Source organism: Scomber japonicus, chromosome 15 (genome assembly GCF_027409825.1).
Source record: "Scomber japonicus isolate fScoJap1 chromosome 15, fScoJap1.pri, whole genome shotgun sequence".
NCBI lineage: Eukaryota > Metazoa > Chordata > Actinopteri > Scombriformes > Scombridae > Scomber > Scomber japonicus.
In genome coordinates, this window is record NC_070592.1 from 24,579,745 (window position 1) to 24,591,239 (window position 11,495).

Genomic DNA, 11,495 nt, shown 5'->3' on the forward strand with positions numbered 1-11,495 from the left:
CAGTCAGCAGATTCTTCCCACTTCTATCTTGATGTTTCTTGCCATCTCATTATGAGCATTAATTTATAAGACATAGATGTTCATTAGGAAGTGGTGATATGTTTTACACTTTACAGTAAGTCTCCCCTGTGTGAGTTATAAATGTTAACTATAAAATATATAAACTATAAGTGTGTAAATAGTTTGTAACTCATAAATAAAAGTAGTGCAGGAACATAACATTTTGTGTGTGCGTGTGTGGAAAATAGAACGTTTTTTCTCACGGAACAGATACACTTCCATGTGAACAGGCCATAGCCTCTCTCTGCAGCCAGCCCTCCTGCACCATGAAACAGGGTGCTGGACACAGGAGACTGTCATATCCTCATACAGACAGCTGCTCTGATGATTTTCACCCTGTGCTGTGCCTGAACATGAACGGTATTATTAATTTTAGATTAATAATTGATAAAGCAGGGTTGGCTATGGGGTGTGGCTATATTATGATTGATAATGTGCTACCACAGCTACAATGGTGGTTAGGTAATGTAACCATGGTGTAACCCAAGAATCACAGAGTATAGGTGTAGCTGAAGCCATTACTGATAAAACGTTTTGTTTTAATGTTTTAAGCCTGTTTTTCGCTAGTGAAAAATAGCATTAGAACTATCACAGTTAACCATAGACTGTACCTGCACCTTGATAACCACGCTAACAGCTAGCATTAGGTTTAGATCAATCCTCTTGTCCAAATTTGGTCACTTCTGACTGCAAAAATCTAACATGGTGACAGTCAAAATACTAAACTTGAGGCTTCAAAACAGGAGTCCATACACCAATGGTTGACATCAAGGTAGACAGGTCCATTATTGTTCTTATAGCAGGGGTCTTCAATTAAAACTCACTAAGGTCCAATTTGTGAAAATGTCCTCAAGTGAAGGTCTGGAACATCATAATGTCCGTGTTATTTTTCAGTACCTTGAAGTAGAATTGTACTTCCATCAGCATATGTGTCTAGTGGCTAGATTGTAGACTATGAAATACATACTGTAGAATTCTAGAATGTATTAGTATTTACACTGAACTTGTGGGATTTAAATAAATATCCATCCATCCATCTTCTTGCCGCTTATCCGGTCGGGTCGCGGGGGCAGCAGCCTAAGCAGGGAAGCCCAGACTTCCCTCTCCCCAGCCACTTCGTCCAGCTCTTCCCGGGGGATCCCGAGGCGTTCCCAGGCCAGCCGAGAGACATAGTCTCTCCAGCGTGTCCTGGGTCTTCCTCGGGGTCTCCTACCGGTGGGACGTGCCCTGAACACCTCACCAGGGAGGCGTCCGGGAGGCATCCTGACTAGATGCCCGAGCCACCTCATCTGGCTCCTCTCGACACGGAGGAGCAGCGGGTCTACTCCGAGCTCCCTCCAGATAACTGAGCTTCTCACCCTATCTCTAAGGGAGAGCCCAGCCACCCTACGGAGGAAGCTCATTTCGGCCGCTTGTACCCGCGATCTTGTTCTTTCGGTCACTACCCAAAGCTCATGACCATAGGTGAGGGTAGGAACGAAGATCGACTGGTAAATCGAGAGCTTCGCCTTTCGGCTCAGCTCTCTCTTCACCACGACGGATCTGTGCAGAGTCCGCATTACTGCAGACGCCGCACCGATCCGCCTGTCGTTCTCCCGTTCCATCCTTCCCTCACTCGTGAACAAGACCCCGAGGTACTTGAACTGCTCCACTTGAGGCAGAATCTCATCCCCGACCCGAAGAGTGCACTCCACCCTTTTCCGGTTGAGGACCATGGCCTCGGATTTGGAGGTGCTGATTTTCATCCCGGCCGCTTCACACTCGGCTGCGAACCGATCCAGTGAGAGTTGGAGGTCACGGTCTGATGAAGCCAACAGGACCACATCATCTGCAAAAAGCAGTGACCCAATCCTGAGGTCACCAAACCGGACCCCCTCTACACCCTGGCTGCGCCTAGAAATCCTGTCCATAAAAATTATGAACAGGATCGGTGACAAAGGGCAGCCCTGGCGGAGTCCAACCCTCACTGGAAACAAGTCCGACTTATTGCCGGAAATGCGGACCAAGCTCTGACACCGGTCATACAGGGAACGGACGGCCCTTATCAGGGAGTCCGATACCCCATACTCCCGGAGAACCCCCCACAGGATCCCCCGAGGGACACGGTCGAATGCCTTCTCCAAGTCCACAAAACACATGTGGACTGGTTGGGCAAACTCCCATGCACCCTCAAAGATCCTGCAGAGGGTGTAGAGCTGGTCCACTGTTCCACGGCCCGGACGAAAACCACACTGCTCCTCCTGAATCCGAGATTCGACTATCCGACGGACCCTCCTCTCCAGCACCCCCGAATAGACCTTACCAGGGAGGCTGAGGAGTGTGATTCCCCTGTAATTGGAACACACCCTCCGGTCCCCTTTCTTAAAAAGGGGGACCACCACCCCAGTCTGCCAATCCAGAGGCACTGCCCCCGATGTCCACGCGATGCTGCAGAGTCGTGTCAACCATGACAGCCCCACAACATCCAGGGCACTTGAGGAACTCGGGCCGGATCTCATCCACCCCCGGGGCCCTGCCACCGAGGAGCTTTTTAACCACCTCGGCAACCTCAGCCCCAGAGATAGGAGAGCCCACACCCGAGTCCCCCGGCCCTGCTTCCTTACCGGAAGGCGTGTTGGTGGGATTGAGGAGGTCTTCGAAGTATTCCTTCCACCGATCCACCACGTCCCGAGTCGAGGTCAGCAGCGCACCGTCCCCACCGTACACAGTGTTTACGGCGCACTGCTTCCCCCTCCTGAGACGCCGGATGGTGGTCCAGAATCTCTTCGAAGCCGTCCGGAAGTCTTTTTCCATGGCCTCACCGAACTCCTCCCATGTCCGGGTTTTTGCCTCAGCGACCGCCCTAGCTGCGCTCCGCTTGGTCTGCCGGTACCTGTCTGCTGCCTCCGGAGTCCTACAGGCCAAAAAGGACCTATAGGACTCCTTCTTCAGCTTGACGGCATCCCTCACCGCCGGTGTCCACCAGCGGGTTCGGGGATTGCCGCCCCGACAGGCACCGACCACCTTGCGGCCACAGCTCCGGTCAGCCGCCTTAACAATGGAGGCACGGAACATGGCCCACTCGGACTCAATGTACCCCGCCTCCCCCGGTACCTGGTTGAAGCTTTCCCGGAGGTGTGAGTTGAAACTGCCAGGTCTGACCGGCATCCTCCCCCACCATCGGAGCCAACTCACCACCAGGTGGTGATCAGTTGACAGCTCCGCCCCTCTCTTCACCCGAGTGTCCAAGACATGCGGCCGCAAGTCCGACGACACGACTACAAAGTCAATCATCGAACTGCGGCCTAGGGTGTCCTGGTGCCAAGTGCACATATGGACACCCTTATGCCTGAACATGGTGTTCGTTATGGACAATCCGTAACGAGCACCGAAGTCCAATAACAGAACACCGCTCGGGTTCAGATCGGGGGGGCCGTTCCTCCCAATCACACCCTTCCAGGTCTCACTGTCGCTACCAACATGGGCGTTGAAGTCCCCCAGCAGAACGAGGGAATCCCCAGGGGGAGTGTTTTCCAGCACCCCCCCCCCAAGGAGTCCAAAAAGGCTGGATACTCTGAGCTGCTGTTCGGACCATAGGCACAAACAACAGTCAGGATCCGCCCCCCCACCCGAAGGCGGAGGGAGGCCACCCTCTCGTCTACCGGGGTAAACTCCAACATACAGGCACCAAGCCGGGGGGCAATAAGTATTGCCACCCCCGCCCGGCGCCTGACACCAGTGGAAAATCCAGAGTGGACGAGAGTCCAACCCCTCTCGAGGAGACTGGTTCCAGAGCCCTTGCTGTGCGTCGAGGTGAGGCCGACTATATCTAGCCGGAACTTCTCAACCTCACGCACCAGCTCAGGCTCCTTCCCCACCAGAGAGGTGACGTTCCACGTCCCTAGAGCTAGCTTCTGCAGCCGAGGATCGGACCGCCAAGGTCCCCACCTTCGGCTGCCACCCAGCTCACTACGCACCCAACCCCTTTGGCCCCTCTCACTGGTGGTGGGTCTGTGGGAGAGGGGTCCCATGTCCCTTTTTCGGGCTGTGCCCGGCCGGGCCCCATGGGTGAAGGCCCGGCCACCAAGCGCTCGCCTCCGAGCCCCACCCCCAGGCCTGGCTCCAGGGGGGGGGCCCCGGTGACCCGCGTCCGGGCAAGGGACACGAAAAACCATCTGTCGTACTCGTCATTGGGGTTTTCTGAGCTACCTTTTGTCTGGCCCCTCTCCCGGGACCTGTTTGCCATGGGAGACCCTACCAGGGGCATAAAGCCCCCGACAACTGAGCTCCTGGGGTCATTGGGACACGCAAACCCCTCCACCACGGTAAGGTAGTAGCTCAGGGAGGGGATTTAAATAAATATTAAAATTATTATTATTATTTTTTTTTTTATATACTTATTTTTTTTTTCTATTTTATTTTTTTATTTGATTTGATTTTTTTTATTTAAATAAATATTAAAATAGAAAAAAATAAGTATAAAAAAAATATTTTTCTTTTCTCATATCAAGTAAAGATGGCATTTTAAAATAAAGTGCATGACAGAAAGCTTTTGATTGTGCTCCAGTCTGTCTATTAGTGACCTCTGGTCTATGGTCTGAGCCACTTTGTTTCCAATTTACAGACCCACGGCCATGTATTAACACTGAATTCTTTGCAAGTGTATTTACACAATGGACAGCTTGCGGACAGTGAGGAGATATTATTATTAATAATTAATCATTTCTTTTCAGAATGACTTATTATTTTTAAATATAAGCTTATTGCCAATTAGAAGAGAAAATAATAATAATATAAATATTAAGTATTATTAAACCACTACCACACTGGTAAACTGATAAGAGCTGGAAATATGTATTTCTTGATTCATGCATGTGCACTTACTTGTTTATTGCATCACACATTTTGTTTGCAGATTGAAACTGATTCCCACTCACGAGGATCACACAGTCAAGATGAATTCAAAGGTGATTGTGTTTGTTGTCCTGCTGTGCCTCACTGGCTTTGGTCTGTTAATGAGGGGATACATGCCAAAATTCCCCCAGCTACAGCACATAAGCCACGTTGCCTGTGACAAATGTCTGAGAAAAGTCGACCCGTGGCTTAAGCAGCATTTACACAAATCTGTTCAACCATTTTTGTCAGCAAACTACAGTCTCCCAGAGGATGCTTTCAACTGGTGGAAGGTAATTTGTCATGAAAAGAGTCACTTACCCTGCAGTTATCCATTCAATAGTAGGAATTGAAATGTTTTAAATCACTTTTATCATTGCTTTTCTTTCATCATTTCTCCCCTGTATGCCAGTTTGCTTATGTACAACTCATAACTGACCTAACAACAGTTTGTGTTTTATATGTGTGCCAGCGTTTACAGTTGGAAAGACGTAATTACAGCTCCTACAGCACAACAGTGGACAGGTTGTTTCAGATGTTTCCAAACAGTCCAGATCTGATAGAGTCCAGCCCTAATCAGACCAGGAATTGTTCTTTGGTGGGCAATTCTGGTAATTTGAGGAGATCACATTACGGACCTCTGATAGATTTCCATGATGTTGTTATAAGGTAAATCTTATTATCTTATCTTAAAGTTTTCTAATATATTTCTGCCAATGACAAGAGTTGGCTATGTAATATCAAATTCAAATCATTAAGTATGTACATATCTCTACTATTTAGAATAAACAAAGGTCATATCAAAGGCTACGAAGCAGATGTTGGTACCAAAACAACTCATCATATCATGTATCCAGAGAGTGCCATGGACCTGGATAACTCCACTCATCTTGTGCTGTTTCCATTTAAGATACAAGATCTTGAGTGGCTCATCAAGGCCTTCAGCACAGGATTTTATGGAAGGTGAGTCTTATTCTAATGGACTAATCATGTGTGCATTTGTCCCTGTATCTGTATGGACACATGAGGTAATCATTATTTATTGAATAAATAAGACAGCATAATATTTTATATCATAAACCTTCTTTTAATCACAAGTGCTATGTCTGTCCATCAAACCAAACAGGGCAGATTTGTGTGATTATCTGATGGCTCATTCAGACTAGTAACAAAGCTAGTCACATATCTGCTTTGCCATGTTTGTTTGGACTGCCACTTGGACTTTGAGATGAAAATGTGCATCATGTATGTATGTGATGTAAACAAAAAATAGCTTTCAGCCACAATAGTGTGTATGAATATTTGTGAGGCTGTACCTATGCTTTCTATGTACAGTGTTAAACATGTTGACCATGTTATGTTAGTGAAAATGATGGGGATATCATTAGCTTGAAAGTATTTATGTAAACCAAAGTATTGGGGAAAAAAATGCAGACCAAACATGCAGACGAGTATCAAAAGAAAATAATATTCATCACAGATAATCCTGCAGCACACGATTTACATCCAATGCAAATATTCAATACCTGTACAAAAGGTAGCATGTCCCTTGTGAAACAAAGCAAAAAGCAATGACTGATAATGGCTGGAATATATGTCCTGTCTTAGACACACAAGTAATGTTGGCTTTTTTAAACAATGACTTTGAACTTTCCCCATGCTCAAGACAAGTTCAGTAGAAGGGAAGTAATACATCCAAACACTGTTAAGTTGTGCATAACTATTAGAGTGTAGCTTGACAGCACTGCACAACTCTACAATATAGCTGGTATGGAGATATAACAAACAGCCTCAGAATGCTTGTGTGAGTTGATCACAGGATTCCCTGACTGTGCCAGTTTCTAGAGACCGCTATGCGCGCGGATAAGATGTAGGGGTGAGTAGGTTTCAGGCAGTCGTTGGCAATGAGAATGAATGAGGTTCACTCACCAGGTCTCAATTTATTTTGAAATCTATTTTATGAATTCATTAGAGCCTGGCCTATTGTCTCCTGCTAAGATTTCCAGAAATACTGAGCTCTGCTTTCATTTTCTTATGGAATGACTTGTATGTTATTATTCAATAAATAGCTCATTTCAGTCCCTTTACACCTTGCATTAAAATGCAACACATATCCAAATTATTTCTAGATATGTTTGAACCTGATTACGTTTACATCTGGTATCAATATGTGACTTCATCCTCAACATTGAGATCATTGAGCTAAAACGAATTGAGCGAACAGACCTGTGAGACACAAACGAGTAGTGAGGGTGGACTGGAAACATCTGTCAGAAGCTCCTGTCCATGAAGTCTTTCACTTCCACCTCCTAAGAAATTTCTCCTGTATCCTGGGGGAAGTTGGGGATATTGAATTTGAGTGTACCATGTTCAGGACCTCAGTTAAAGGTGGGTACTTGGAGGGTCATTGGCGCTTGTCAGGATGGCAACCATAAAATTTGCTGGTGCACACCAGCAATGAAGGAGGCCTTTAGAGTCTGACTGGCTCATGGATCTTCTGATACAACAGATGGGTTGTTAAGTGCCAAAAAGGCAGCAGCAAAAAACAGCAAAAAAAACAGGGTGTAGGAGGAGTTCAGGAAGGCCATGGAGAAGTACTTTGGTTTAGCCTCAAAGAAGTTCTGGCAAAGCATCAGGTTACTCAGGAAGGGGAAGCAGTACTTAGCCTGGGCTGTTTTCAGCCGAGGATTGAGAACTGCTGACCTTGATGGGGGACATTGTCGAGCAGTGGAAGGAACACTTTGAGGAACCCCTAAAACCTGACTTCTATGCAGGAGGCACAATAGGATGACTTGGGGGAAGTCTTGCTCATACCTGGCAGAGGTCTCTGAGGTAGTCAGAAAACTCCTCAGTGGCAAGGTGCTGGGTGTGGATGTAATTCATCCTGAGATGCTGAAGGCTTTTGAACATTATGTTGTATGGAGGTTGGAGACAGTGCCCCTGGACTGGCAGACCAGGATGGTGGTTCCCATTTAAAAAAAAACGTGGATTAGAAGGTGTGTTCTATTGAGTGATCATATTACTCAGCCTCATGGGAAAAGCTTATGCCGCCTTTGTCGCCCATCAACATCAAATTATTAACTAACGTTTAAATTCTTGACTTTTGTTAATCGATGCAGAATGGTCTATGTCTGCATCGCGATGCATCATATGATGAAATCATTTCAACATCCCTAGTCCCTGCCCACCTCTAGAGGTAGTTTGGCTGGTTGGATCACAATCTATCCTCAATGTGTCTTTGATGCATTTACGCCTGTACTTTCATGTAGTCAAGCACTATCCAACTGCAGTCCAATCACCCAAAATGCATTTTAATGTGAGGTGTAAAGGGGGTCCTTTTCATTGAATGTAACATTTCATGGTACTTCCAACAGGTCATATGCACCAATAAAACCCACCATCAAAGCTAACAAGGATTTGGTGAGTATTATTTTGATTCCATTTACCAATAAACTATATAAAAATACTTTCAAAGGCTAATTTTCAATTCATCACAGGTGATGGTGACCAATCCAGCTTTCATGAGGTATGTTCATGACATCTGGCTTGAAAAGAAGGGGGACTATCCATCCACCGGCTTTATGGCAGTGATTCTTGCCCTGAACATTTGTGATGAAGTGAGTACATTTTGAATTGTTAATTTTTCTTTTGAATGCTCTCCCACACTACTGATTAACAGTTGCAAATAACTGATTACTGATGGAAAAATGTAAATAAATCTTTTACTGTTTGAGATTTTGCTGTTAACAACACAGTACATTCATCATAACCTTCCAAAATGATCCAGAGTTATGCATTTTTTGATCTGGGGCCCTTTTATAATCTCACTACACTGTTAGAAATAGAAGACAAAATCTCCAGAAAATGATTAAAATAAAATTGTACTTACATATACATATACATATATAACCAATTGTTGATGAAACTTAGAAGCAACTGCTCTAGAACCACCATCAGGCCAAACTTCTAAATTAGAATTAATACATCATGAAAACTTTTCGAATCTTTTCAAATTTACTGACAACATTAATTACCACAAGAGGATGAACCCTATTGGTTGTGGTGATGACATGACCTTTACTGAGGCGCCACCATCAGGTCAAACTTTTAGAGTTAGTGTATCTTGAGAATCTTTCATCCAAATCTTTTCTTTTTAGTTAGAAGGCTGCCGTGCAAGCTTTTGTATGTTTGTTCCTCCCTTATTTTGCATGAACTCTCCCACAGCACACACACGCACGCACGCACGCACGCACACACACACACACCTTCATGCCCACGGTGCGGGAAAGTTTGCATGGGAATATGTTTCCTCCTCCCCCATGTCATGCACCAAAAATGGAAAAATACGGTCCCTCTCCTTACTTCAACAACAAGGTAGACTTACCGTTTCTAAGATCATCAAAATAGTTCCAGGCCCCATGATAATTTTAGAGGGGAGGCATGTGTAGTTGAATGACTTGGATGTGATCGACTTGCAAGCCTACATTGGCTTCCTCATTTTGGCAGGAGTTCACAAGTCAAGTTATTTCCCATGCCCACACTGTGAGAAGTATCAGTATCGAAGTACTCGAGAGAATTATGTTCCCCAAAACAATTATGTCAACTATTATTTTTTGACTGATAAACATTGAATGGGGTCAAATTGACCCCAAGGGTAATAAGGAGGGTTAACAATGAGGCCTTTGGTTTACATTCTCCTGCCATCATTTTAGGTGAAGTTTTAAAACATAATCAGATTAGGTAATTGGTTTAATATGTGTTCATTTTGCTTTTCCAAGGTTCATGTGTTTGGTTATGGAGCAGATACGGATGGGAACTGGAGTCATTACTTTGAAGAATTCAGAAACAAGCAATATAAAACTGGACTCCATCCTGGATCACATGAGTATGATATTATCAAGGAGCTAGCTAAGCGAAAAATCCTCCATTTTTATGCAGGGAGTTGATCTGTGAAGCTGAGTCCTTACAACTCAAGAGGCAGCTATGACTAACTGAATGGGTGCATATCAAGTCTCTTAGTTGAGATTTTCTCACTCCTCACCTGTACTGAAGTTTTTCTGAATTTGCACTTTGACAACTGTCCCAAGTCTCAAGAAGCAAGGAGGGATCCATGAGGAGCCAAAGTGTGGAAACATGAGACATACTGTATAACCTGGGCTAGACTACCAGGCAGATGACTTTGGAGACACTTTCTCATTCAAGTGAATGGGAAGCTGTATTCAAACTTTTGACAGGTATTATTTATACCTTTTTATATCATCTCTACATCATTAAATGTATATAACTAGCCACAAAATGAATAATTTACATACAATAGGGTGGGATAAGTGAAGTGAAGTGTGTTGTATCTCATTGAATGTATTTAACTGATGTGATACAGTTAGGGTTGCCAACTCCCTGAAAAATAAAATATGGACACCTAGTTGGCAAGGCCAGCCGCCCGATTGCGTTCACCCCTCCCAGCTTGGTGACATTTTTTGCCTTTTTGTGTGTGTGTGAAACGATTTTTAAATTATTTGACTCGAACCTGAATTTAATCCGATGCATGTTTTTGAGTGATACGAATACATGGAAAACAAATTATTATTCAACAATTTATTTTTTTGCGCAAAATAACAAATCTTTTTAACAGAACTCAATCCTGCTTAACTTAACAGAATACAATAAATCTTTCTTTAACCGAACTGTCCTGCTTAACAGAAAACAGTATAAAATAACAGAAAACAATAGAAAGCAGAACATAATAGTGCACATTAGTGCAATAAGAAAAGGGAAAACAGAAGGTCTGTGGAAAAGTTGTAAACATAAACACTTTGTGCCTCAAAGGCCATGACTGTTTGTAGTAAATATTTTTTCCATTTATATTTCTTTTGAGCTTTTGCTGAAGTAAGAAGTTGTTTGTCTTTCAGTGCTACAAAGTAAAACTTTGAGCAAGACATTTCTTGCAAGCAACAGTACCTCGACCAATGAGAAGAGCCGGATTCTTCATTGTCATTCTCGTGAGTGTGCTGTCAGCTCATTGGTCACTGAGCAGGAGAGCAATAAGATTACCGTAAATGTTAACATAAAACGCCCTGTCATTCATTGATTCCACTGACATTTTACAGACTATTTTGATTCTCATGGAAATATGGGACAAAGTGTTTCCCTTTTAAGCTCAATACCGGATGCCTAATTATGTTTCTAAATACGGAATGATTCCATTTTTCAAGGGACGGTTGGCAACTCTAGATACAGCCCAACTTTTTTTAGCCACAGCAAAAATAATGTATACATAATATACATCACCACGATCAGACTGTTTTTTATTTTCTACATTGAATTTTAAACCGTTGGACTATTTTTAATTCTGCATTTTTATACCTGTGTCTTTAAGTTAAACTTTACATAAACACTCAAGATTGTTGCAAGCTATTTTAACCAAGCATGGTGCACATGTTTGGATGCAAGGTCCAAGCTCCACTACAGAGGACTGAAACAATGCCACCAAGGGGCCGCAAAAATGTGAAAACTTTATACCTCATAATAAGCAGCACAGATTCCTACAAAAGTCGATTTGCACA

At 44.1% G+C, this 11,495-nt stretch overlaps 1 protein-coding gene across 1 annotated transcript; it reads left to right on the forward strand.

Annotated features, from left to right (window-relative positions):
* The first annotated feature begins 4,994 nt into the window (after positions 1–4,994).
* LOC128373948 (CMP-N-acetylneuraminate-beta-galactosamide-alpha-2,3-sialyltransferase 1-like) lies at positions 4,995–9,878 on the forward strand. The gene is made up of 6 exons (XM_053334150.1): positions 4,995–5,225; positions 5,405–5,601; positions 5,716–5,895; positions 8,307–8,352; positions 8,430–8,549; positions 9,711–9,878. Exons 1-6 carry the CDS (start codon positions 4,995–4,997, stop codon positions 9,876–9,878), a joined length of 942 nt encoding a protein of 313 aa, XP_053190125.1.
* The last annotated feature ends 1,617 nt before the right edge of the window (positions 9,879–11,495 follow it).